The following is a 25,796-nucleotide window of genomic DNA, read 5'->3' as shown; positions in this document are numbered from 1 at the left end:
CCAGTGGTCCTGGTATGCACCGAGGTCTGGCTGTGTCCCCTCGTCGTACAGACGAGGAAAGGGAAGTGGGGAAGGAACTTTCCTGCAGCCGCACAGACTTTGAGGTAGAGCTAGAGGTTTGAGAGCCCATTTCCTGGTGGGGTGGACACAGGCAGCCTTCTTGGTTTGAGGCCCCCAGCAGCGCTTGGGGAGGGGCTGGCGGGCCCTGAGGAGGGAGAAGGGCCCTTGCTTCTGTGGTGCTGCCACCTGGGGGCGGGAAGGGTGATGTGACCTTCCTGGGGACCCTGTCTGGGCAGGGTCTGCTTAGGAGAGTCAGAAAAGGGGGCTTCTGACTCATTCCTGGGGCTGGGGGCTATCAGATCTGAGTCCTGGGCATGGCTGGAGGCTCTGTGCCCCTGACACAGAGGACAGAGGCATCAAAGGAGCCTGAAACTCGTGTCCTCAGCCCGCCCCGCAGTGGCCTCCCCTGCTCCCCCACATTCTTTGCTTCCCGGGAAGCCCAGGGTCTGTCTGACACAGTGGGATGGGAAGACTGCAGTCCTCTGGATCTGGGGAGCTTCCTTCCTATCCCTGTCCACGTCCAGCCTGGGAAGGAGCGACTGAGTGGGCCGGGACGGGGGGTGTCTACCTTGTTCTGAGAGGAGGTACCACCCCCACCAGTGGGGCAGGAGCCAGGGACAGGCGCCCTGGACTTCCCTGGGAGGAGGAGTCTTTCTTTGTATGTTTTATTGAAGTATAGTTGATGTATAATGTTATTAATTTCTGCTGTGCGGCAAAGTGATTCAGTTATATGTACATATATACATTCTTTTTATATATTTTTCTATTATGGCTTATCACAAGATAGTAAATGTAGTTCCCTATGCAATACAGTAGGACCTTGTGGTTCATCCGTTCTACATATAATAGTTTGCCATATATTATATACATATATAATATATTATCTACATCTACTATATTGTAATACATGTAATATACATGTATTACATGTATTATAATACATGTAATATAATATACATGTAACATAATGTATTATATAACATGATATTATATTGCATATAATATAATGTGCTAACCCCAAACTCCGACTCCCTCCCTCCTCCACTTCCCCTCCCCCTGGCAACCACAAGTCTGTTCTGTCTGTGAGTCTGCTTCTGTCTCATAGGTAGGTTCCTTTGTGTTTTTTAGTTTCCACAGTTAAGTGGTATTATATGGTATTTGTCTGCTTGAGTTTCTCCATTTAGTATGATGATCTGTCTACATCCATCCATGTTACTGCAAATGGCGTCAGTTCATTCTTTTTTATGGCTGAGTAGTACTCCATCTCTCTCTCACACACACACCCACACCTTCTCTATCCATCCCTCTGTTGACGGGCCTTCAGGTTGCCCCCTTGTCTTGGCTGCTGTGAACACAGAGGCGCGTGCATCTTTCTGAATTGCAGTTTTGTCCGGGTGCATCCCCAGGAGTGCGATTGCTGGATCATGTGGCAGCTCTGTTTGTAGCTTTCTGAGGACCCTCCAGACAGTCCTCCACACGCCCGCGCCAGCTTGCATTCCCAGGGGAGGGGTCTCGCTGCCTCGGTTGTGATGGCCACGGAGTCCTGCGCTTCCGCGCGGGGCTCCCAGCGCCGGGGCTCGTCCGAGGTGGCCCCTCACTCCTCCTGCCGTGAGCTTGGCCTCAGACCTGTCCTCACCCCATCCTCCCCGCTTCTCCAGTTCATCCTCAACGTCCGCCTGGATTACCGCATCTCCTACCTGCTGTCTGTCTTCAAGAAGGAGTTCGTGGAGGTGTTTCCCATGCAGGACAGCGGGGCCGATGGCACGGCCCCTGCCTTCGACTCCACCAGTGAGCCCCCGCCCCTCCCTTCACCCCGACTTCAGGCCGAGGCTGCATGACTTGATGCACCACAAGGGCCTGCGGTCTGGGGCCACCTCTGGCCAGCGCCCCTGCCCTGCCCTCGTTTCCCAGGCTGCAAGGGCCTTCCCTCCCCGTTGTCCCACTTACTCGTCCCAGGGAGGGAGCAGGGCAGGGGTCATCCCCTCCAGTTCGTAAATGGGGAACCTGAGGCCCACGGGAGGCAGAGGCTTGCCCACGACCATCGTCATTGAGAGGCTGAGCCAGGCCAGCTCCCCCAGCCAGGACCCCGCTCGCACCTGCAGGTCTGTGGGCTGCCCCATGGGTCTCTGGCCTGGGCGGTTCCGCCTCCAGCCCAGGAGAGGCAGGCAGAGGGGCGGCCGCCTGGCCAGCGCGGGGGCGAGGGTGGTCTTGGCGTCACCCTGCTCCCTCTCCCTGTGCTCCCCGTTGTCCTGCGTGCGGACAGCCTCCAGCCTCCATCTGCCCCCTCTTACTCCCCGCAGCCGCCAACATGAACCTGGACCGCATTGGGGAGCAGGCGGAGGCCATGTTTGGAGTGGGGTGAGGCTGGGGGTGAGGCGGGCGGTGTGGGTGGGGTTGGGTGGGTGATGAGGATACAGGCTGGAGACCCTTCACTCCTTGGTTAATCTTCCTGCAGACCCTTACCCAGCCCTGGGGTCCCCCGGCTTTGTGCTCTGACTCTCCTTGCCTGCCTAAACCCAGTGATACCAGGGCTCCTTGGGCCCCAGTGTCATTCTGGCCATCCCCCTGCCTCCACTCAGGGCAGTTTGTGCCTGTTTATTTGTCAGGACCTGGGCCAGAATGCACAGAGGTGCATCCCTGTGTCCACAGCAGGGAGGCCAGGCTGCTCTTCAGAGGGGGTGGGCGTCTCTCCAGGAGCTGGGGGCTCTTAACTATTTCTGTGCCATACCCTTGGTGTCTGGTGAAGCCTTTGGCTCCCGTCCTAGGATGGCGTTTTTATTTTTTTTAATTTCTGGCACGCTGCACAGCTTACAGGATCTTAGTTCTGCCACCAGTGATTGAACTCAGGCCCTCTGCAGTGAAAGCATGGAGTCCTAACCACTGGGCCACCAGGGACTTCCTAGAGTAGCATTTTAAAATTCAGAATGTAACACGCATAGCATTGTTATTACAAAGGAAATCAGTGGCATTGGGATGCAGTTATCAAAATATTGGAGAAAACAAATTTGAAGTGACAGTTATATATGTGCTTCTTTATTAACACATGAAATAACAATCTGCTCCGGAGGTGTAATTAGTACCATTCCTTTGAAGTCCTGATGAATGTAAATGATATTTTGCAATTTCTGTAACAACTCTGAAGTGATGGGAAAACATCTGTGATTTTTTTATTGGTGACAAAGTCACAGGTACTGCTCATTTTTCTCACCGAAGGAAACACTACATTTTGGTGAGAGGTTGGTGAAAAGAAAGATCAGCTTTCCCCTCGCCTCTGTTTGCGGCCTGAGCCTCTTTCCGTGAATCCCTTGGAGGGGTCTGTGGGTCCCCTGTGAGGAGTCCTGGCCTTAGCTGCGTCCCCATGGGGCATCGTGTGGCCCTCAGGGGACACAGGGATCCCGGAGGTGCTCACGGTGGTGGCTGTTTGCAAAGTCAGCAGGGGAACACGGTGCCCTGGCTGTCTGGCGGGTGGCAGGGAGCCTGCGTATCCCCTGACCGTCACACCCTCCCCTCCCCGCAGGAAGACCAGCAGCATGCTGGAGGTGGACGATGAGGGCGGCCGCATGCTGCTGCGTGTGCTTATCCACCTCACCATGCACGACTATGCCCCGCTGGTCTCGGGGGCCCTGCAGCTGCTCTTCAAGCACTTCAGCCAGCGCCAGGAGGTCATGCACACCTTCAAGCAGGTGCTCCCCCTTCCCTGATGGAGCACCCAGCCCTTGGGGAGGTGCTCCCCCCCTTCCCCGATGGAGCACCCAGCCCTCGGGGAGGTGCTCCCCCCCACCCTGATGGAGCACCCAGCCCTCAGGGAGGTACTCCCCCCTTCCCCAGTGGAGCACCCAGCCCTTGGGGTGGAAGGCCTGAGAGGTCTTCCTGGGGGCCAGAGGGTCACCCGGCCCTGGCCACACACTGAGCACTGGGTGTGGGGAAACAAGGATGGGGCAGCCTGAGATGCATCCCTGGGGTTTGGCCTTGCTGAGCTCCTTGCAGGTGACACCACCTTGAGTCTTGGCAACTTTGATCTCCTCTCAGCCTGACTCCAGGCCTTATGTCATGTCTTATGAGGCAAACAGCATATTATAGATTGCGAACTCTACCATGGGCACCTTTGCTATTCCGCATCATGCCTGGCACAAAGTCACCTCTTACCAAGGGGACTGGCTTTGTAGCTGTGATGTCACGTAGTCTTGACAGCTCCCAGTGAGAGGGCACTGGTGTTTAACAGGTGTGCTAGGCACCAGGCGCTGAGCACTGGGCTTGCATTCGTGGAATTCTCCAAGCAGCCTGACAGCAGGGTTTCGACTCTCATTCCTGCTTTACAGATGGGGGCAATTGAGGCCCGGGGCAGCTTTCCTCCCTTACCCACTGACCCAGAGCAAGTGAGGTGGTGACGGAGTCAGGGTTCAGGTCCCAGCACTCGGTGATGTCAGTATGCTTTGCTCTGCCCTGTTCTGTGTGAACGGGTGACAGGCCACAGCAGCATGTGACATGAGCCAGTGAGTAACTGAAGCCAGGTGATGAGATAGCTCATGACCAGGGATGCAGGGAAGTCTGTGGCCAATCAGGGAAAGCTTCCTGGAGGCGGTGGACTTAGAGCAGAGCCATAAACACCAAGTCGGATCTGGCTCGGTGGAGAGGAGCAGGGGTGGAGAGGAGAGGCCAGGAGCAGAGAGGCCTGGACAGGGCAGGTGCTGGGCGTCTCTACGAGGCCGTGGACTTGGGGGTGCCCATCTCACCAGGCACGCTCGTGGTCGACCTTCAGGTGCAGCTGCTGATCTCAGCCCAGGACGTGGAGAACTACAAGGTGATCAAGTCCGAGCTGGACCGCCTGCGGACCATGGTGGAGAAGTCGGAGCTGTGGGTGGACAAGAAGGGCACCAGCAAGGGCGAGGAGGGGGAGGCCGGCCCCGCTAAAGACAAGAAGGAGGTGTGTGGGGTGTGGGGGCCAGGGCAGGGCCCTGGGGGGCTGGGCCTGGCTGACCCCGCTCCCCCGTTCCCCCAGCGGCCCACAGATGAGGAGGGCTTTCTGCACCCGCCTGGGGAGAAGAGCAGCGAGAACTACCAGATCGTCAAGGGCGTGAGTGGCCGGGTCCTGGGGGTGGGTCTGCAGGCCCCCTGCCCCAGAGGCCCCATGCCGCCTCTCCCGCCTCAACTCCAGCTGGCTTGCAGGAAATCCTCCAGCATTCCCCGAGTGTTAAACACAGCCCTGCCAAGGTCCAGATGGAAGTATTTTAAAGCTGAAGGAGTTTAGTGAAATTCCACTTCACAGACAAGTTGTTCTGTTGACTTTTGCTAGTGGAATCAGCTTTTCGTGCTCGTGGCCTTGTCACGACGATCGGGTTCGGTGGCTGCGGCCCCCTTCCCTCTTCCTGGCCCCGTGGGAGCCGCAGCTCTGCTGTGGTTGGCCCTGGGGAAGCCTGAGGAAGTGGGCAGGGGCTCTGAGTTCACCCTCCCCCCACCCCACAGATCCTGGAGCGGCTGAACAAGATGTGCGGTGTGGGGGAGCAGATGAGGAAGAAACAGCAGCGGCTGCTCAAGAACATGGACGCCCACAAGGTCATGCTGGACCTGCTGCAGATCCCCTACGACAAGGTGAGCTCGACCTCTGACCTCTGACTCCCCAGGGCAGCTGCACCCTGAACCCGGGCCCAACCCAAACCACACACTGACCCCTGATGCCGACCTGACCCGCCTCACCCTGACCTTTTGCTTTGGCCCGCCCCACATACCGAGACCCTTGACTCCGGTCTTAGTATTCTTGACCTTTGACCCTCCACCCCTCATCCTGATCCACTCGGACCTTGAATTGACTCCAGCCTCACCCTGGCTCATGACCTTGACCCTGGCTTCTATTTCCCTCTCTGTGCTAATCCTCATACTCCAGCTTCATTTAAAAACAATTTTTTTTTTAAATTTGGGTCTTCATTGCTGCGTGGGCTTTTCTCTGGTTGCCATGAGTGGGGGCTACTCTCTAGCAGTGCTGCTCGGGCTTCTCGTTGCGGCGGCTTCTCTAGTTGAGCAGCGCGGGCTCCAGGGTGCTCTGACTTCAGTAGCTGCAGCACTGGGTTTCAATAGCTGCAGCTCCCGCGCGCTAGAGCACAGGCTCAGTAGTTGTGGATCACGGGCTTAGTTGCTCCTTGGCATGTGGTTTCTTCCTGATCAGGGATCCAACCCGTGTCTCCTGCATGGGCAGGTGGATTCCTTACCACTGAGTCACCAGGGAAGTCCCCTCTTGGCTTCATTTAACCTTTGACCTTCAGCTTCATTACCCTGACCTATGTTGACCCCAGCCTTTCCTTGACCCCTGACTGAGTTTTCACCCTAGCCTTACCCTGGTTGTCCCCAAGCCCACCCTGGCCCCTGACTCCAAACATAGCTTCATCTCAACCATAGACCCCTTCCTATGACTCATCGTGATCTTGATCCGCCCCCAGGTTCGCCCCAAGGCTCTGACACCCCCTCAGTGTTCACCTGACCTGACTCCTTAGCCTTGCTCCCCGACTCCATCCTCATCTCAGGCTCTGACCCTCAGTTCCTCCCACATCTCCGTCTCCTGACCCACCTTGAACCTGGCCACCTTGGGGTCCCAGGGCTGAGTTCTGACCCTCCCCCACACGGGGCCTGGCCTGGGCACCCTCTCCCCTGCTCTGTGCATCCAGGGCGATGCCAAGATGATGGAGATCCTGCGCTACACACACCAGTTCCTGCAGAAGTTCTGCGCGGGGAACCCCGGCAACCAGGCCCTGCTGCACAAGCACCTGCACCTCTTCCTGACGCCGGGGGTGAGGGCACCGGCTCGGGCGGCGGGCGGGGTGCGAGCGCCAGAGCCCCCTTGACGGCCGCCCCGCCCTCCCGCAGCTGTTGGAGGCGGAGACCATGCAGCACATCTTCCTGAACAACTACCAGCTCTGCTCCGAGATCGGCGAGCCCGTCCTGCAGCACTTTGTGCACCTGCTGGCCACGCACGGGCGCCACGTGCAGTACCTGGACTTCCTGCACACCGTCATCAAGGCCGAGGGCAAGTACGTCAAGAAGTGCCAGGACATGATCATGACCGAGGTGAGGGTGCGCGGGGGCGTTCCGGCGGTGGGCGGGTCACGGGGGCACCGGGCTGCCAGGGAGACACGGGGACAGGACTGAGATGCTGAGGCTGGTGGAGCGGAACTCGGGCTGTGGCCTAACAGAGCTGGGCCTGCAGGAGCTCAGGTGCCTGGTAGAATTCAGGTCCAAGGCCTGAGGGAACTCAGACACTTGTTCCTTCATTTGTCCTTCATCATTGTTGATTTATAATCATGAAGCACCTGCTTCGTGCCAGGCGCTGTGTACCCCTGGGGGAAACCACTCCAGTATGAGCTCCGCGGGCAGGAGCCACAGTGGGGCCAGGTCACAGCCTTTGTGCATGTTGCCAGGGCCCCGGTGTCTGGCGCATAGTAGGTGCTCAGTAAAGAAATGAAGAATGAGGGGCTGAGCCTAAATCTGGAGCAGACATGCTCTCTGTCCCGGAGCATCTTACAGCCTGGGGAGGGGCAGGGAGAGAAAGGAGCAAACGCCAGAGGGAGATGAGAAACTTAATCGGTGAGCCGTGGGGTCTGGGACTGCCGTGCGGGGTTCATTCCTGACTGCTATTGTTATATTAACTGTGAAGAGCAGAATTGCTGACATGAGAGGGACGCAGCATGTGCTCCTGGAGTGTTTAAATTACAGCGGTGGAAGCACAGGGGAGGACAGCATGAGTCGGGCATACAATGGGCTTCCTCGAGGAGGCGCCTCTGAGACAAGCGCAAGTGGGATTTCTTTCCTTAGGAGAGGAAGGACGTCCTTCCTGGCTCTGGGGTTCTATGTCCCAGCTCATGGCAGAGGGTCTGAGATGCCAGCCTAGGGCCCCGAGGGCCAGGAAACCCCAGACACTCAGGCGGGGGGGGGGGGAGCGTTTCCTGCGTGTTGGGTGCAGGCCGGGCTCAGAGCCCTGGTCTTTCCCGCGGGAGGGCAGGTGAGGGCTGGGGCCCTGGGCCTGCTGGACCGAGGGGCCCGACGTGCCCTCTTCCCGCCCACAGCTGACCAACGCAGGCGACGATGTGGTCGTGTTCTACAATGACAAGGCCTCACTGGCCCACCTGCTGGACATGATGAAGGCGGCCCGTGATGGCGTGGAGGACCACAGCCCCCTCATGTACCACATCTCCCTGGTGGACCTGCTGGCCGCCTGCGCCGAGGGCAAGAACGTCTACACCGAGATCAAGTGCACGTCCCTGCTGCCCCTGGAGGATGTGGTGTCTGTGGTGACGCATGAGGACTGCATCACCGAGGTGGGGATGCAAGTGTGGGGGAACCGGGCTGGGGCAGCCCCTCGGTCCTGCTCAGGGAGGGAAGGGATGGGGCTGGGAGGCGGGGAGGCGGGGGAGAGGCTGGCAGAGGAGCCGGGGGAGGTCTGGTGGAAGCACGAGAGGGAGAGCCTGGCCGGGGCTGGGCTGGGTGCTGCTGGCACCCTGACCTCCCAGCCCTGCCTGCGCAGGTGAAAATGGCCTATGTGAATTTCGTGAACCACTGCTACGTGGACACGGAGGTGGAGATGAAGGAGATCTACACCAGCAACCACATCTGGACCCTCTTTGAGAACTTCACCCTGGACATGGCTAGGGTGTGTGCCTGTGGGAGTGTGGGCCCCAGCTGGGCCCTGGAGGGGGACCCAGCCGCCTCCCTTGTGGGGCAAGTGGAGAGGTCCCCAGGCATCAGTCTCTCCTCTCCCAGGTTTGCAGCAAGCGTGAGAGGCGCCTGGCTGACCCCGCCCTGGAGAAGTACGTGCTGACCGTCGTGCTGGACACCATCAGCGCCTTCTTCAGCTCCCCGTTCTCTGAGAACAGCACCTCCCTGCAGGTGAGCGCCAGCTGCTGGCGGCTTCGGAGTGGGGAGAGCCAGAATGTGCGTAGTCACGTTATCTTGTAGTGCGTGAAGATGCAGCAGCAGGATATGCGCGTGCATTAGTTATCAATGCTGTGTAACAAATTACCCCCGAACCACAAACATGCATTATCTCGCAGTTTCTGTGGGTCGGGAATTACAGTGGGAACTGCCACAGATCAGGAATTCCTAGATTCGCCTGGGTCCCGGGGTGGCCAGGGACACCTGGCAGCCGTTATGCACAAAGACAAGCTGTGATGCTTACCATAGTGGCTGGCGGAGCTGAAGCAGGGGAGTCAGCTGAGAAGAATCTTCCAAGTTGGCCTTGCTCCTCTGCAGAAGGGCTCTAGGCTGTGAACAGGTGTTGGACTTGGAGCTCTGAGAGTCACAGCCCCCAGTCAATCCTCAGACTCGAGCCGGGTCACAGCCCCAGAGCCCCTTGAGCAAGGAACCTGGTACCTAATTCATAAACACTGGAAGGACATGCAGGAAACCAGTCAGAGGGCTGCCTGTAGGTAGAGGGGCTGAGGGTGGAGCAGGGATAGTGTGTCAAGAAAGCACTGGGTCCCGCTCTCCCAGCCAGGATGAGCTTGTTTGACACATGGGTTTGGTTCCTCAGACCCCTCTGGGACTTAAGTGATATGTATCAATTTTCCCCATCTCTTATCAGCTACAGGCCAGAGAATGGGGAGAGTGGGGTAAGAGGTTCACAGGTTGGGGGCAAGACTCCCTGAAGTATTCCTTTTTAATTTTTATTTCATTACTTATTTTGGTTGTGCCATGTGACTTGAGGGATCTTAGTTCCCCAATCAGCGATCAAACCCTGGTCTTGAGCAGTGAAAGCAAGGAGTCCTAACCATGGGACTGCCAGGGAATTTCCGAAGTGTTCCTTTTTATAACCTTTTTGTTTAGAACCATGTAAATATGTCCCCTTTCCACAGCATTTAATTCATTGGAAATTTTTTTAAAGGAAGAAAAGGGTTAGCAATAGTTATAAGCCCCAGGCCCTGACCGTGGGGAGTTCTCACAGGGCTGCCATGTACAGCTGCTGAGAGGAAAGGGGGTGATTTTTTCCAACTGGCACAAAGGCCCATGGTAGCTATTGGTGGTCCTGTCCCTCTGCCCACACCCAGACTCGGTGGGCCTGGGCCCGGGGTGTGGGGCTGCCCAGGGAGGAGGGCGGCCGGGCTGCAGCGTCAGGCGCGGGAGGGCGGCCGGGCTGCGGCGTCAGGCGCGGGAGGGCGGCCGGGCTGCGGCGTCAGGCGCGGGAGGGCGGCCGGGCTGCGGCGTCAGGCGCGGGAGGGCGGCCGGGCTGCAGCGTCAGGCGCGTGCCTCTTGAGGGCGGCCGGGCTGCGGCGTCAGGCGCGGGAGGGCGGCCGGGCTGCAGCGTCAGGCGCGGGAGGGCGGCCGGGCTGCAGCGTCAGGCGCGTGCCTCGGGAGGGCGGCCGGGCTGCAGCGTCAGGCGCGTGCCTCGGGAGGGCGGCCGGGCTGCGGCGTCAGGCGCGTGCCTCGGGAGGGCGACCGGGCTGCAGCGTCAGGCGCGTGCCTCGGGAGGGCGGCCGGGCTGCAGCGTCAGGCGCGTGCCTCGGGAGGGCGGCCGGGCTGCAGCGTCAGGTGCGGGAGGGCGGCCGGGCTGTGGCGTCAGGCGCGGGAGGGCGGCCGGGCTGCGGCGTCAGGCGCGTGCCTCTTGCAGACGCACCAGCCGATCGTGCTGCAGCTGCTGCAGTCCACCATGCGGCTGCTCGAGTGCCCGTGGCTGCAGCAGCAGCACAAGGGCCCCGTGGAGGCCTGCATCCGGGCCCTCGCCATGGTGGGTGAGTGCCCCGGGGCGCTGCGCAGCCCCCACCGCCGCGCCCCTCCCCTGCCTCCGCCCCAGGGACGCCTGCCCTCCCAGTAAATACCTCATCCCCAAGTTCGTCTGTCAGCTGCTCCTCGGTGGTGCTCAGTAAGTCCTTCCTGGTGTCTGACTGGCATCTGGCAATCCAGAGAAGCTGTTTTCTGCTCTGAGTCAGTTCCCCAGAGGAGCGTGCTGGGGGATATCCCCAAGCACAGTTTTGTGGGCTTACAAATGGTCTCAGGCAGGAGGGAGGCTGTAGGTTGTTAGGGAGGTGGGTAGAGTGGAGGGGAGGGGTCCGCGTGGAGCCAGGGTGGAAACAAAGAGGCAGGAACTCCCTCTTTTTATCCCCCAAAGGGAAGAGGGCACTTCAGTCCAAGTGGGGACCAGTGTGGGGGCCCCAGCACCCTCAGCCCTGCCCCCCTGAGCATGGCCCTTTTGGCTGAGCCCCCGCCAGCCCTCCAGCACCCCGACCCCTCTCCTCTCAGCCAAGGCCCGAGCCATCTCGCTGCCCATGGATTTGGATGCCCACATCAGCTCGCTGCTCAGCAGTGGCGCCAGCTGTGTGGCTGCCGCCCAGCGGAATGCCTCCAACTACAAGATGGCCACGCGGGCCTTCCCCCGTGTCATGCCCGCCGCCAACCAGTGGGACTACAAGAACATCATTGAGAAGCTGCAGGTGGGCGGGCGCTGCGGCAGGGCTGCTTCTGGACGGGACTGTGCTCGGGCTGCATCCTGTGCTCCTCCCGTCCTTTCTGGACTGTGTCCTTTCTGGACTGTCCACTCCCCTTTCTGGACTGTCCACTCCCCGGAGGGAGCTGGCTAGCTTGTCCCATCCTGGGGGCCGCCAGGAGCAGGGGCTCCATTCCAGGGTTGGCGCTCACCAAGAGGGCTGGGACACTTCTTGCTCGAGATAGCACCTTCATGTTTCTGTCTCACCCTGTACATTGTCTTACTGGCTTCCAGACGGGGTGTGGTGGGTTACTGTCCTCCTGTGGCAGAAGACTGAGGCCCAGAGAGGGCGAGGGGCTTGCCCAGGTCCGCACGGAGCTAGAGGAGGGGCTGGGGGAAACGCCAGGGTGTGACGGGGGCTCTGAGCAACCAGGCGTCCCGCTCTGTGCCCGGCGGCTCTGTGGGCCCAGGGCCTTCAGATGAGGGCAGTCAGTCTGTGGGGCCCTTTGGTGCTGGGGAATGGCGGTCACGCCCTGGTCATCTCTTGGGCCTGGGCAGCCTGCAGCTCGCCCAGACCCCGCCTTGCCCACTGCAGGACATCATCACTGCCCTGGAGGAGCGGCTGAGGCCCCTGGTGCAGGCCGAGCTGTCCGTGCTGGTGGATGTCCTGCACTGGCCCGAGCTGCTCTTCCTGGAGGGCAGTGAGGCCTACCAGCGCTGCGAGAGCGGGGGCTTCCTGTCCAAGTGAGTGCAATGCTGACCCAGGGCCTGGAGGCACAGGGGCACAACGGCCCGGGGTGGGGAAGGCCTGGGGTGTTGGGGGCAGTGGCCGCGCGGGTGGTGAGGGGCTGCCTCGAGCACGGCCCCCTCTGCTGCGGCCAGGCTGATCCAGCATACCAAAGACCTCATGGAGTCGGAGGAGAAGCTGTGCGTCAAGGTGCTAAGGACACTGCAGCAGATGCTGCTGAAGAAGACCAAGTACGGGGACCGGGTGAGTGCCCGGGGGGCTGGGCGCCGGGCGGGCCTGGCCACGGGGACTCAGGGCCAGGACTGCCGGGCTGGATGGTAAAGGGTGAGTGCCCGGGGGGCTGGGCGCCGGGCGGGCCTGGCCACGGGGGCTCAGGGCCAGGACCGCCGGGCTGGATGGTAAAGGGTGAGTGCCCGGGGGGCTGGGCGCCGGGCGGGCCTGGCCACGGGGGCTCAGGGCCAGGACTGCCGGGCTGGATGGTAAAGGGTGAGATGGGCTGCCATGGGCCTCGCTCCCTTCCCTTCAGGGCAACCAGCTGCGCAAGATGCTGCTACAAAACTACCTCCAGAACCGGAAGTCCAGCTCGAGGGGGGACCTCCCGGACCCCATGGGCACTGGTCAGTCCTGCTTCCCCCCAGCTAGGCCTCTGGGGAGCCAGTTCACCCCAGGCTCTTCCTTACCCTCCCTCCACACTCCTCCCTAAGTGAGTTCCCCGCCTCCAGGCCTGGACCAAGACTGGTCGGCAATTGCAGCCACCCAGTGCCGGCTGGACAAGGAGGGGGCCACCAAGCTGGTGTGTGACCTCATCACCAGCACCAAGAATGAGAAGATCTTCCAGGAGAGCATCGGCCTGGCCATCCGCCTGCTGGACGGCGGCAACACCGAGATTCAGGTGTGCCAGTCGCTGAGGCCCTGTGGGCGGGCATCCAGCCCCAGGGGGCAGTGCCAGTCCAACTACTCGGTGGCTCTGCCTCCCGTGTCTGCTCCGTGTCACGTGGCCCTTTTCCATCCTACACCCCTGCCCTGCTCCATCCCTTCCTGGGCCTGTTGCCCACATCTCTGCCCCAATTATGTCCACCGTTCTTGCCTCTCAGCCTCTGCTCAGGCCTCCTTCCCTGCCCTCCCACATGCTCCTTAGCCTTTGGTATCCAACTAAAAGCCTGCTTTCTCCAAAAGCCCTCTGTGATGGTCTTATCTCTGTTCACTTATTTGTTCATTCATTCTGATAAGTCTCTGTTGAGTGAGTGCCTTCTGTGTGCCTGGCAGTGTTCTCGGCTCTAGGACAAAAGAGCCAGAACCTATGTTCCCTTAGTACTTGTATCCTAGTGGGGACAGGAGTCCCTACCTGCAGTCCCCATGTGATACTGAGAGCATGCTGGATGGCGACAATGCAGGAAGGGGCTTTGGGAGTGCCGGGCCAGGGGAGTCTTAGGAGGAGTCATCGGGAAGGCCCCTGGGAGGGGAACGTTGGAATGAGGACCTGGAAGTGAGCACGTGGAGAAGTGGGGCAGGGGGCAGGGGGCAGAGCAGGCTGCGGAAGCTGTGAAGGGGAAGTGGCTCCTGTGGCCAGAGGGGGTGGGGGAGGGGTGGTAGGCGCTAGGGTCAGGGGGGTGGCAGGTCATCACGTGGCCTCGTGGCCCCCTTGGGCCTGGGCCTGCCTCTGGGGAGACGGGGTAGCTGCAGGGTTTTGAGCAGAGAAGGGACGTGACTTGGACTTCAGAGTGACCCCTCTGGCTGCTGTGTGGGGAACTGATGGGGAGCCAGAGTAGGTGCCAGTGGGCAGGAAGCTTGTACAGGCCTCTCACATGGCGGTCGCTAGCCCTCCCCCTCTACCTTTTCTGGTCTCGACTGTCCCCACCCTGGCCTCAGGCACAGGGCACTGGGAGGTCTCTGTCTCCCCCGACTACACCCAGGCCCAGTGCTGAGGCGCCCTGCCCCTCCATCTCCCCGTTCACCCCAGAAATCCTTCTACAACCTGATGACGAGCGACAAGAAGTCAGAGCGCTTCTTCAAGGTGCTGCACGACCGCATGAAGCGGGCCCAGCAGGAGACCAAGTCCACGGTGGCCGTCAACATGAGCGACCTGGGCAGCCAGCCGCGTGAGGACCGTGAGCAGGCAGACCCCACCTCCAAAGGTCAGGCTCAGGGGGCCCCGGGGATGTGGGCTGGGGCGGGAGACAAGGGCCGAGTTGTGAGCGTGGGAATGGAGGGTGAGGGCGGGGGTCTGAGCGCTCCCAGCAGCCCCAGCCTTACCAGGCCTCACCCCGCAGGCCGCGTGGCCTCCTTCTCGATGCCCAGCTCCTCATCCCGCTATGCGTTGGGCCCCAGCCTGCGCCGGGGGCACGAGGTGGGCGAACGCGTGCAGAGCAACGAGATGGGCACGTCCGTGCTCATCATGCAGCCCATACTGCGCTTTCTGCAGCTGCTGTGTGAGAACCACAACCGGGACCTGCAGGTGAAGCCCCGCCCCGCCCGGCCCCGCCCTGCCCCAGGCCCCGCCCCGCCCCAAGCCCCACCTCCCTGCGCCCACTCCACCCCCGCCCCGCCCCAGGTCCCCACCCCCTCCCCTCCCTGCGCCCTGCCCTTCCCTGTACCCTGCCCCTCCTCCCAAAACATGCCCATACTCTGCACCCGGCGTCAGGCCTGGCTACCACGGCGTGTGGCTCCAAGGCCGGCGAGGCCCCCATCCCTGCCGCTGGCGTGATCGTGGTCCCCAGGCAGGCCCTCCCTCTGTGCTGCAGCGGCGCCATGCGCATCCCTCTCCATGCTCTGCAGAACTTCCTGCGCTGCCAGAACAATAAGACAAACTACAACCTGGTGTGCGAGACGCTGCAGTTCCTGGACATCATGTGCGGCAGCACCACGGGCGGCCTGGGGCTGCTGGGGCTCTACATCAACGAGGACAACGTGGGCCTCGTCATCCAGACCCTGGAGACCCTCACCGAGTACTGTCAGGGCCCCTGCCACGAGAACCAGGTGAGCCATGGGAGCCGCGTGTGGTTGCGCGGACCTGGGGGAGGACGGAGCAGGCCGGGCAGGAGGCAGGCCCAAGCCGTTGGGGCTGCCACGGGTTCTGAGAGGCCTAGGGCCCCGTGTCATCCCCACCCGTGCCTCCCACCAGACCTGCATCGTGACGCACGAGTCCAATGGCATAGACATCATCACCGCGCTGATTCTCAATGACATCAGCCCCCTATGCAAGTACCGTATGGACCTGGTGCTGCAACTCAAGGTGGGGCCCGGGGCAGCCCATGTGAGCATGAGTAGGTGTGCATGCTGGTGTGTGTGATGTTAGCTTTCTGTGTATGTGTGCCGTGTGGATATCATGTGTGTAAGCATGGGTGACGTGCAGGTGTGTGATGTATGCATGTTTATTGTGCACACGAGTGCACGTGTGAGCAAATGTGCTGGATGTATACTTGCTCTAGAAGCGGACACGCTCTGGGTTTATCCAAGGGCCTCCATGTCCATGTCTGCTGTATGGGCGTGGGTGTGCTTGCCACAGAGTGGGGGAAGGTGGACTGGATACACAGCACCCTTCTCAGCAAGCCCTGGGGGTCAGTGGGGAACAAGAAGGCCATGAGACTTGTGGGCAAAGAGGCTGTTACAGAATAGTCAGTGAAGGGGTTGGGGGCCCTCAAACTGTGGCCTGTCTCCCCACCCCAGGACAATGCCTCCAAGCTGCTCCTGGCTCTGATGGAGAGCCGGCACGACAGTGAAAACGCCGAGCGCATCCTCATCAGCCTGCGGCCCCAGGAGCTGGTGAGGCTGGGCTGGCGGTCAGGTGGGGCGGTGGCCCAGGTGGGTGCTGGGCTGGCTGTCAGGGCCCAGCCCTCCCTGCGCCCCAAGAAGAGGGCACTCAGCAGGCTCTGCCCCGCCAGGTGGATGTCATCAAGAAGGCCTACCTGCAGGAAGAGGAGCGTGAGAACTCAGACGTGAGCCCCCGTGAAGTGGGGCACAACATCTATATCCTGGCGCTGCAGGTACCAGCCCCACCCCACGACCCCTGGCAGCTGGACTCACCCCTCGACCACTCCCCATGACTCTGCTGCCCTCCCAGCTCTCCAGGCACAACAAGCAGCTGCAGCACCTCCTGAAGCCTGTGAAGCGCATCCAGGAGGAGGAAGCCGAGGGCATCTCTTCCATGGTGGGGGCCCAGAGGACAGGGCTGGGCGGGGACGGGATTTATATTTAGGGGCGGGGTTAGGCGGGAGATTGGATGGGATAGTATCTGGGGGTGAGGCTAGGAATTGAGGGCGGGGCTATGGCCTAGGGGCGGGGCTGAGGGCAGAGCCAGACCTCAGAACCGGCTAGAATCTGGGATGGGGGCTGGGCGGGGTGGGGGAGGTGCTGGCTGAGAACTGGGAGCAGCCCTGGTGATCCCGATGTAACCTGAACAGCGGAGTGGGGACAAGGCTGCGCCTGGTTCTGGGGCGGGTCTGGAAGCCTAGAGCAGGACCTCAGGGTGCACCTGGGCACGGTTGTGGAGGGCCCTGACTGTCCCGCAGGACTGTCTTCCCTTTGGGCTGGGTCAGGTCTAGCTGGGGGGTCACTCACTGCCGTGTAGCTCAGGGTAGGGCTCAGTCCCAGAGGCGGGGGCTGCCAGGCCTGACCCGGGCACCCCTACCCCAGCTCAGCCTCAACAACAAGCAGCTGACGCAGATGCTCAAGTCCTCAGCCCCGGTGCAGGAGCAGGAAGAGGACCCGCTGGCCTACTATGAGAACCACACCTCCCAGATAGAGGTAGGGCCCGAGGGCCCGGGGGCGTGATGGGGGCGGGGCCGTCGGTGAGGGTGGGGCCTCAGTGGGGGCGGGGCCTCAGCGAGGGCGGGGCCGAAGCTCGGGGCTGACCAGGCTCCCTGTCCGTCCAGATCGTGCGGCAGGACCGCAGCATGGAGCAGATCGTGTTCCCCGTGCCCGGCATCTGCCAGTTCCTGACGGAGGAGACCAAGCACCGGCTCTTCACCACCACCGAGCAGGATGAGCAGGGCAGCAAAGTGAGCGACTTCTTCGACCAGTCCTCCTTCCTGCACAACGAGATGGAGTGGCAGCGCAAGCTCCGCAGTGAGGACCCGCGGGTGGGCGGGCGGGATGAACTGGGCTGGAGCTGCTCACTGATGCCCCTGACGCCTCCCTCACGCCCCTGACGCCTCGCTCACCTGCTGGTGAGGGCCCCACCGCCACCCCAAGGAGGGAGCCAATCATGTTTTGCTCCTGAATTGTGGCTTGAGGCTGGTGGCCCCCCGCATGGGGTGGGCAGATGATATTAACCAAGGACCCCCCCTTACCCACCCCCGCCTCTCCCAGGCATGCCACTCATCTACTGGTTCTCCCGCCGCATGACTCTCTGGGGCAGCATCTCCTTCAACCTGGCAGTCTTTATCAACATCATCATTGCCTTCTTCTACCCCTATGTGGAGGGCGCGTCCACAGGTGAGGACACCTCAGGGCAGGCGGAGGGCCCTGAGCCTTCCATGCCCCCTCCTCTGATGTGAGCAGGGCCTTGGGGCCAGCCAGGCCCCGAGGGGACTGGGTGCAGCATGGGGAGCAGTGCCCTCTGCGTTCTGCACCTTATCACCGGGGCAGCCAGGGCCCGTGCCCTCTGGAGACAGTGCGCACACACATGTAAGGCAGAGACCAGTTTGGTAGCAGCAGCTGGAGGTGGTAGCAACACCTCTTCCAGATGCAGGGGTGATGGGCAAGTGACCAACTTACAGGGAAGGCTCCCAGGAAGGGGGAGGCTTCTTGGGGTTTGTGGGGTGGGTGGGTGTGAGTGAGCCACCCTGTCTCTGCTCCTGGGCCCCCAGGCGTGCTGGGCTCCCCGCTCATCTCGCTGCTCTTCTGGATCCTCATCTGCTTCTCCATCGCGGCCCTGTTCACCAAGCGCTACAGCATCCGCCCCCTCATCGTGGCGCTCATCCTGCGTTCCATCTACTACTTGGGCATTGGGCCCACGCTCAACATCCTGGGTGCCCTCAACGTGAGTGCCAAAGGACCCCAGCCCCCACCCCTCAGGGTTCATCACGCAGTCGGACCTGAAGCGGGCCCGCTGCCTCCCTCTGGCCACTGCTCTCCCCATCCCTCGGTCCCTGAGCCGGGATCATTACAGACCCGAGGTTGGGACCACTCTGTCTTCTCCATCCTCCTGGACAACTCAGGGCAGCAGACAGTCAGAGCCAGCCAGCCAGGAGCCACTTTGGGGCACCGGCTTCAGGGCTGCCGGGTACCCGGACTTAGTTGTGCACTGCCCGAAGGCACACTGAGGACATCAAAGATTTATGTGTTATGACAGTTTCCTGACGGATAGAAATAAAGTGCCTCAAGCAAGTGGGGGTACCTTTTCATAACTTAATCATCATAAAGGCCAAGGGTGTTCTTCTCTGACCTGTTCTCCTTTTCTTGCATCTTACTTTCTTTCTGGTGGCTCAAACAATGAAGAATCTGCCTGCAATGCAGGAGACCCGGGTTTGATCCCTGGGTCAGGAATCTCCTCTGGGGAAGGGAATGGCAACCCACTCCAGTGTTCTTGCCTGGAGAATCCCATGGACAGAGGAGCTGGTGGTGGTCTATAGTCCATGGGGTCGCAGAGAGTCGGACACGACTGAGTGACTAACACTCACTTTTCACTTCTTCCTGAAGCTGGGGTCCCCCAGGGGCCTTCCTCTGTTCTAGTCCCAGAAGCATTTCAGGGAGCATTTTCATTAATGCCATGTCTGCTGTGTTGAGCAAGACCAGCTCAGACCTACTCTCCTGAAGACCTGGCCTCTGCTCTGGGCCTGGCCCCAGGAGTGGGGGTTCAGGGTGGGAGGTAGGGCACCAACCCCCATGCCCTGCACTTGCCCACAGCTGACCAACAAGATCGTGTTCGTGGTGAGCTTTGTGGGCAACCGTGGCACCTTCATCCGGGGCTATAAGGCCATGGTCATGGACATGGAGTTCCTGTACCACGTGGGCTACATCCTGACGAGTGTCTTGGGCCTCTTCGCCCATGAGCTCTTCTACAGCATCCTGGTGAGGCCCGGGGGATGGGGCTGGGCAGGGAGGAGGGCGGCTGGGGCTTCCTGCCTGTTGTTGGCAGTTCCCCAGCACCAGGCCTCTTGCTGCTGGGCTGGGAGGAGAGGATTTCCAGTGTCCTCGTCTTCTGGACCCAGCCTGGCCTTCAAAACCCTGATGGCTCCTCATGGCCCCATCTCCCCTGCACAGTGGAGGTTCAAGCCTGGACTCTGGAGCCAGACTATCGGGGTTTGCATCCCAGTGTGGCCCCTCCTAGCTGTGTAACGTTGGGCAGGTTTCTTAACTGCCTGTGCCTCAGTTTCCCCATCTGTATAATGGATCATTACCAGCACCTGTCCTCCAGAATAGCTGTGAGGATGAAGTGAGCTGCTGCACGACAGTCTTGTAGGTACCTTGCAGGTAGCGAGCGTGCTGTCAGAGCTGGCCGTCATTCTCCGGCCACTCTTGGTGCTCATTCCGCCCTCATGCTTTCCCTGGGGCCCCTCCTTCTTGTGCTTTAGGACTCTGGGCTCCTCGGAGATGTCACCCTCGATGGGCCCATGGGCCTGGTTCCACCCGCCTGAGCGCAGACCTCTTTGGGGGAGACGTGGGACCCAGTGGGAAGCAGGCAGCCTGTGGGTCCAGCCATGTCTTTTCTGCCGTGCAGCTCTTTGACCTCATCTACCGTGAAGAGACGCTGTTCAATGTCATCAAGAGTGTGACCCGCAACGGCCGCTCCATCCTGCTGACCGCCCTGCTGGCCCTCATCCTGGTCTACCTCTTCTCCATCGTCGGCTTCCTCTTCCTCAAGGACGACTTCATCCTTGAGGTGGACCGGCTGCCCAGCAACCACTCCAGAGGTCTGCGGCGCCTCTCCTGGGTGGGGGGTGGGGATGAGAGGCCTGCACAAGCAGAGTGCTTATCCCGCCAGGCCCCCATGTTTCTCTTCTTGGGTTCCGGGTGGAGTCTTAACTCACACCAACCTGCCTCCCTCTTCCCTGGGACAGACTGTCAGGGGTGGGAGAGGCTGGAGTCACTCTGGTTTGCAGACCCTGTGGTTCAGGTTAAACTTGGTACTTGTGGGAGCTGCCCGTGTGCCAGGGCTGGGGGTGCAGAGCCCCTCCCCTGCCATTGAAGCACAGCCCGGGAGGGGCAGGTACACGTAGACCCTTCACTGTAGCCCGACAGTGGGGAGCTGGTAGCATCAGGGCCGGCTTCCTGGAGGAGGTGATGCTGGGGTCAGAACTAGGGACCTGATGAAGCCAAGTCGTTGGACCTCCTGACCTTGACCCTGTCCCCTCCAGCCAACCCCCTGGGGATGCCACATGGAGCTGCCACATTTGTGAACACGTGCAGTGGGGACAACGTGGACTGTGTCTCAGGAGTCTCTGTGCCTGAGGTCCTGGCAGGTGAGGGCAGTGTGTCTCAGGAGTGGGGTGCAGTGGGGGTGGAAGCAGACTCCTGGCCGGGTCTGAGCATGTGCTCCACTTGTAGAGGACGAGGAGCCGGACAGCACGGAGCGGGCCTGTGACACCCTGCTCATGTGCATCGTCACCGTCATGAACCACGGGCTGCGCAACGGCGGTGGCGTGGGGGACATCCTCCGCAAGCCCTCCAAAGACGTGAGTGCCCCAGCCCCGCCCCCAGTCCCGGCCAGCAGGGCAGCCCGGTCTCCCCCATGTTCAGGGGAGCGAGTCCCCCCAACTTCACGTCCCCACCCTGCTGTGTGCCCTCTGCTCCCGGTTACGGGGTAGCTGTGCTACCTCCCGGCCCTGTCAGCCCAGACGAGCCCTCTAGCTCTCGGTGGGTGCTCTGAGGGAAGACCTTGGCACCCAGCTTTCTCAGGCTGGGAAAGCCTTGAGTCAGAGAGCGGGCGGGCCCCGGGCTCGGCCTGCAGCCAGGGCAGCCGGGCGGGGAAGAGGCCTCGGGTCTCGGCGCAGCGTGTGCAGGCAGCCACGCGTTCCCAGGATCAGTCTGTCCCCAGTGGCGTGAGGGTGAGAAGCTGCTCCTTGGCCAGGGGTCCCCTAGAATGAGTGAGATCACGTGTCCTGAGGGCAGCAGAGGAGTTCAGAGCCACTCATCCCCTCCCCAGCGGTCAGGGGTGGGCACAGCCGAGGCCTGGCCCCCCACGCCAGACTCTTCCTCGAGGGCCTCTTCCTGGCCGCTGAGTCCCCGTCCCCGCACGTGCTCTGGCGCTGATTCTGACTCTGTAGTGAGGCGGGTCCTCTCCACTGTCTTCGGGGCCTTCACGCCCTTCTGCGAGCTGCTGGGCCCAGCCTCCCTGCCTCCCTCCCGCAGGAGTCTCTCTTCCCTGCCCGAGTGGTCTACGACCTCCTGTTCTTCTTCATCGTCATCATCATCGTGCTGAACCTCATCTTTGGGGTGATCATTGACACCTTTGCCGACTTGCGCAGCGAGAAGCAGAAGAAGGAAGAGATTCTCAAGACCACGTGCTTCATCTGTGGTGAGGCTGGGCCCCCGCCGGGAGGCCGTGGCCGTCAGCAGCCTCAGTCCGCCCTTCCTCTGTCCTGTGGCCCCAGGGAGCCCTGCCCTGGGCCGGCGGCTTGGTGACTGTTCGCTTGTCCCAGAACTGGGGAGAACAGCCCTGTCCCAGTGCGGAGTCATTGAGGGAGCAGGGAGGGGCCGCGGAACCCTTCCTTTAAATTCTGGGTCTCAGCTGAGGAAACCAGCCTGGCCTTTCTACCCCCACCAACCTGTCCTCTCCCGGCCCATGTGGGTGAAGGAGCAGGGTCCCCTGTGGGAACAGGCCCCTCGTCAAGCCCTTCCCACGCCCCCAGCCCTGGGCTCCTGGCGTCTGTAGGGTTCCCACGGCACTGTGGCAGGGTGGGGGTTCTGCTTTAAATGGAAGTGACCTCAGTAGCTCATCAGCACTTGCAGCCCGAGAGCAGTGCCCCCGCGGTGTCAGGAGGCCCTGCCCGCCCACTGGGGCTCTCGGATGGGGTGTCTCTCAGAGGCGGGGAGCCCTCCTTCACTGCCACCCCCGCCTCCCCAGGTCTGGAGAGGGACAAGTTTGACAACAAGACCGTGTCGTTTGAGGAGCACATCAAGTTTGAGCACAACATGTGGAACTATCTGTACTTCATCGTGCTGGTCCGCGTGAAGAACAAGACGGACTACACAGGGCCAGAGAGCTACGTGGCCCAGATGATCAAGGTGAGGGCCTAGGGGGCGAGGGGTGGGGGGACGGCTGTGGACTCTTGCTCAGAGGCAGCGGGGGGCGGGGAGCTGGAGCTGGATCCTCCGGAGCCCACCCCCGCACCCCGCTGTGCTGCAGAGTAGGGCCTCTGGAAAAAACCTCCAGAGGGTGCAGGTGGTGTCTGGGGCCCGTGGATGCCCGGTGCCAGGCGACCCTGCTTGTGGTGACTGCTCTGTGGCCCTTTCCGAGGGGCCTTTTCTGTTGGGGGCGAGAGGGAGGGTGGCTTCCTGAAGCCTGGGTGGTCGCAGGCCGAGAGGGCGCCCGGATGAGCTTCGTACTGTCAGACTCAGGAGACATCCATCATCACTGCCGTCCAGTGTAGTAGTGAGTGAGTGAAGGAGAGGTCTGGAGGGTAAAGGGCGTCCACCGGGCCCGTCAGAGGCAGGGCCTCCGCAGATTGCTGCACAGCGGTGTGTGTCTGCAGTTGCTTCAGTCGTGTCCGAGTCTTTGCGACCCCATGGACTGCAGCCCCCCAGACTCCTCTGTCCATGGGATTCTCCAGGCAAGAATACTGGAGTGGGTTGCCATGCTCTCCTCCAGGGGATCTTCCCAACCCAGGGATCAAACCCATGTCTCTTAATGTCTCCTACATTGGCAGGTGGGTTCTTTACCACTGGTGCCACGTGGGGTTGCAGCTTCTAAAAGGAAAGAAAACAACTCAGAAGGGGATTCTGTGGGTGTTTTGAGTCTGTATTTGGACTGGTCTTGAGTGCAGGTGTGTCTGTTGGCCTGAGAATTCAGCTTGCAACAGGTGCCCCCCCCCGCTCCTGCCTCTTAGTCTTGGGAAGCGTGGCTTCGCCTGAGTGTCAGATGCCACTGCCCCCTGGCAGAGCCCGCCCCCTCAACGTGCCATCTGCCTGACTCGCGCCTTCCTGGGGTGTGGGGCCCGCTGGCGGGGCGGGGCGGGGCGGGGCGGGAGGAAGGAAGGAAGGAAGGAGAGACGGGTCTGAGTGCACAGGCCGGTCCTCCGCCTCGCAGGGTGTGAGGAGTAAATGTGATCCCAGCGCCACAGCAGGAGGAGACATGGGCTGGAGGAAGTTGGCCTGTCTCCGCGCCGTGCTCCCCGCCCGCACAGGGTTACTCCGGCCCCGCGGGCAGGACCCGGGTCAATTCAGATTTTCCCATGACACGTCCCTGGGGAGTGATTTGGCCATGGGTGTGGCAGCAGGCTTCCCCCACATGACTACTTTTCTAGAGGCCTTCCTGGGCTGGGCCCGAGCACGTTCACCCCACGGGGGATGTTTTTCAGAACAAGAACCTGGACTGGTTCCCCCGGATGCGGGCCATGTCCCTGGTGAGCAGCGAGGGGGAGGGGGAGCAGAATGAGATCCGCATCCTCCAGGATAAGCTCAGCGCCACCATGAAGCTGGTGTCCCACCTCACCGCCCAGCTCAGCGAGCTCAAGGAGCAGGTGCGCCCCCCACGTCCTGGCCCCCGCTGGCAGCCCGGGCTGTGGCTGAGGTCCCAGCCTGCCTGCCTTGGGGGTGGGGAGGTTGGTGGGGCCTTTCTGCTTCCTCTGCCCCCTTCCTGCTGGTCCTCCTCTTGGGTCTGGGGTGGAAGATGGGTCCCTTGGAGAGCTGGATGGAGGGGAGACAAGGTGGCCCCTACCCCCATGCCCCTGAAGGGCAGACGGGCAGGGCTGAGTGCGACCTCGTGCAGGTGTGGGGCCTCCCTCGTGCACCCCCTTACCCCCACCCTGCAGCTGCTAGACTCTGGCCCAGGCGCTGATGGGTTAGGGTGATGGGGAAGTTAGGGCCTCCTTCCGCTTCTCAACACGCGCTCTTGCCCAGAGTGTCCTCTGCGCCATCTGGCAGTGACTAAATACGGTCAGGCAGCCCCTCTTTTAGGTGGGGTGCTCTCCCAGCTGCACCAAATCAGTGGTTTGCGACACGCTAATTGAGGACCAGGGTTTGGGGCTGACGGCCCTGCTGCACCCTGGGGGTCCTTGGCCAGCTGCCAGGGCCGAACGGCAGCGGGGACAGCGGGGAGGATGGGCTCTGGGCAGCCTGACCCGACCGCTGGCGTCTGTTTAAACCCAGATGACAGAGCAGAGGAAACGCAGGCAACGCCTGGGCTTCGTGGATGTGCAGAACTGCATGAGCCGCTGAGCCGCCGCGGCAGGCCCGCTGGCCACAGGGACGCTGGAGTGCTGAGGCTGGGGAGACTGGCCACCCCTTCAGGCTGGGCGCCCGCCCAACCGCCGGAACCCACTCGGCCAGACTCCCCCAGGCCAGCCTGGAGGGGAAGCTACAGAGCGGACAACCCTGCCCACACCGAGCCCCTAGAAGACTCAGACACTCGCTGGGACTCGCTCACCCTAGTGCCTTAGAGGAAGTCTGTCCTCTTGCAGGACTGTTGCTTGGTCCCTTAAAGCAGTAACTGATGTTGCTTCGTATTCCTCCTGGTGGGTGACCAGGAGTGGGGTCTCCTGTGTACTCCAAGCACTACATTTTGGTCGCTGCCACCTCTGGCGGGGCTCAGTGATGCTGTTGCTAGTGATTTTAGGGCTTTGTTATTTAACTTATTCACGGTGCCTGCTCGGCCCTTCCCAGGGCTGCGCCCCTCCCCCGGGGCCCCAGACCTGCTGTAGATCCCGTGGACCTCAGTGTCCGAGGCCGGGCCAGCCTCACGGGCACAGCCCCGGGAGGACGGGAGACCGCAGTGTGGAGGGGACAGGCACACGCTCAGGGGACTGGGCTGGGGCGTGTCAGGAGGGGCTGGTTTTCACTGCCTGTTTTCTCCTTTTGGTGTAATGTTTTACAAATCCTTTGGCCCGAGAACTAATATGTTAATTGCCTTAAATAAATGAATAAATCTGGTCCATTAGAAAAGGATGCTGGCTCCTTGGGGGCTGGAGCTGGTGGGAACACGGGGCTGGCAGAGGGGTCTGAGCCCTGCCTGCTGGCCTGGCCTCAGCGTGCACTCTTGGGAGATGCTGAGAGCCGTCCTGTCTCAGCGCTTGCGGGACAGAGTGCACTGCAGTGTAACTGGTTTCTGTCATCATCCTATGTATTTATTTTATGCAAAACACAGTGAGGAGTCCAGGTACAGAGGAGGCTGACAACCCACTTCCACTTCCCAACAAGGGGTGCTGTCGGCCCCGCCAGCTGCTGCTCTCAGCTCTGTTCTTGACAAGAAAGCTCAGGTGGGGTCGTGGCGGTCCATGGGTGAGCACTAAGGCTCTGGGGAGTCACGCAGTGACCCTGCGGTGTCCCTGCCAGGTCCTGCCGTGTGGCCGCCCCCAGAACCTGCCGCCAGCGTTGGGCCGACTCGAGCCAAGGCCCCAGCCGGCCCGCCGGGCACTCTGCGCTGCCCCTCGCGCCGACTTGGGACGCGGCTGCTCCACGAGGTCAGGGCGGAGGGCCGAGCAGGCTTTC

General features: G+C 61.3%; 1 protein-coding gene across 1 annotated transcript in view; it reads left to right on the top strand.

Annotated features, from left to right (window-relative positions):
• The window catches only part of ITPR3 (inositol 1,4,5-trisphosphate receptor type 3), a 68,523-nt gene extending 43,273 nt beyond the window's left edge, over positions 1 to 25,250 (top strand). Inside the window, exons 23-58 of the mRNA XM_055571689.1 lie at positions 1,719 to 1,848; positions 2,361 to 2,418; positions 3,578 to 3,743; positions 4,820 to 4,984; positions 5,060 to 5,134; positions 5,524 to 5,649; positions 6,717 to 6,839; positions 6,916 to 7,116; positions 8,112 to 8,363; positions 8,570 to 8,695; positions 8,806 to 8,931; positions 10,649 to 10,769; positions 11,278 to 11,468; positions 12,057 to 12,205; positions 12,344 to 12,452; positions 12,736 to 12,826; positions 12,932 to 13,101; positions 14,170 to 14,344; positions 14,480 to 14,664; positions 14,985 to 15,185; positions 15,331 to 15,441; positions 15,876 to 15,971; positions 16,091 to 16,192; positions 16,270 to 16,356; positions 16,842 to 16,952; positions 17,081 to 17,273; positions 17,517 to 17,642; positions 18,017 to 18,189; positions 19,056 to 19,220; positions 19,870 to 20,062; positions 20,507 to 20,611; positions 20,697 to 20,824; positions 21,501 to 21,666; positions 22,216 to 22,376; positions 23,669 to 23,830; positions 24,459 to 25,250. Of these exons, the coding sequence (XP_055427664.1) occupies positions 1,719 to 1,848; positions 2,361 to 2,418; positions 3,578 to 3,743; positions 4,820 to 4,984; positions 5,060 to 5,134; positions 5,524 to 5,649; positions 6,717 to 6,839; positions 6,916 to 7,116; positions 8,112 to 8,363; positions 8,570 to 8,695; positions 8,806 to 8,931; positions 10,649 to 10,769; positions 11,278 to 11,468; positions 12,057 to 12,205; positions 12,344 to 12,452; positions 12,736 to 12,826; positions 12,932 to 13,101; positions 14,170 to 14,344; positions 14,480 to 14,664; positions 14,985 to 15,185; positions 15,331 to 15,441; positions 15,876 to 15,971; positions 16,091 to 16,192; positions 16,270 to 16,356; positions 16,842 to 16,952; positions 17,081 to 17,273; positions 17,517 to 17,642; positions 18,017 to 18,189; positions 19,056 to 19,220; positions 19,870 to 20,062; positions 20,507 to 20,611; positions 20,697 to 20,824; positions 21,501 to 21,666; positions 22,216 to 22,376; positions 23,669 to 23,830; positions 24,459 to 24,527 (5,088 nt within the window). The 3' untranslated portion in view covers positions 24,528 to 25,250. The remainder of the gene's footprint in view (positions 1 to 1,718; positions 1,849 to 2,360; positions 2,419 to 3,577; positions 3,744 to 4,819; positions 4,985 to 5,059; positions 5,135 to 5,523; positions 5,650 to 6,716; positions 6,840 to 6,915; positions 7,117 to 8,111; positions 8,364 to 8,569; positions 8,696 to 8,805; positions 8,932 to 10,648; positions 10,770 to 11,277; positions 11,469 to 12,056; positions 12,206 to 12,343; positions 12,453 to 12,735; positions 12,827 to 12,931; positions 13,102 to 14,169; positions 14,345 to 14,479; positions 14,665 to 14,984; positions 15,186 to 15,330; positions 15,442 to 15,875; positions 15,972 to 16,090; positions 16,193 to 16,269; positions 16,357 to 16,841; positions 16,953 to 17,080; positions 17,274 to 17,516; positions 17,643 to 18,016; positions 18,190 to 19,055; positions 19,221 to 19,869; positions 20,063 to 20,506; positions 20,612 to 20,696; positions 20,825 to 21,500; positions 21,667 to 22,215; positions 22,377 to 23,668; positions 23,831 to 24,458) is intronic.
• Positions 25,251 to 25,796: the final 546 nt, after the last annotated feature.

Source organism: Bubalus kerabau, chromosome 3 (genome assembly GCF_029407905.1).
Source record: "Bubalus kerabau isolate K-KA32 ecotype Philippines breed swamp buffalo chromosome 3, PCC_UOA_SB_1v2, whole genome shotgun sequence".
NCBI lineage: Eukaryota > Metazoa > Chordata > Mammalia > Artiodactyla > Bovidae > Bubalus > Bubalus kerabau.
This window is presented reverse-complemented; position numbering and strand designations above follow the sequence as displayed.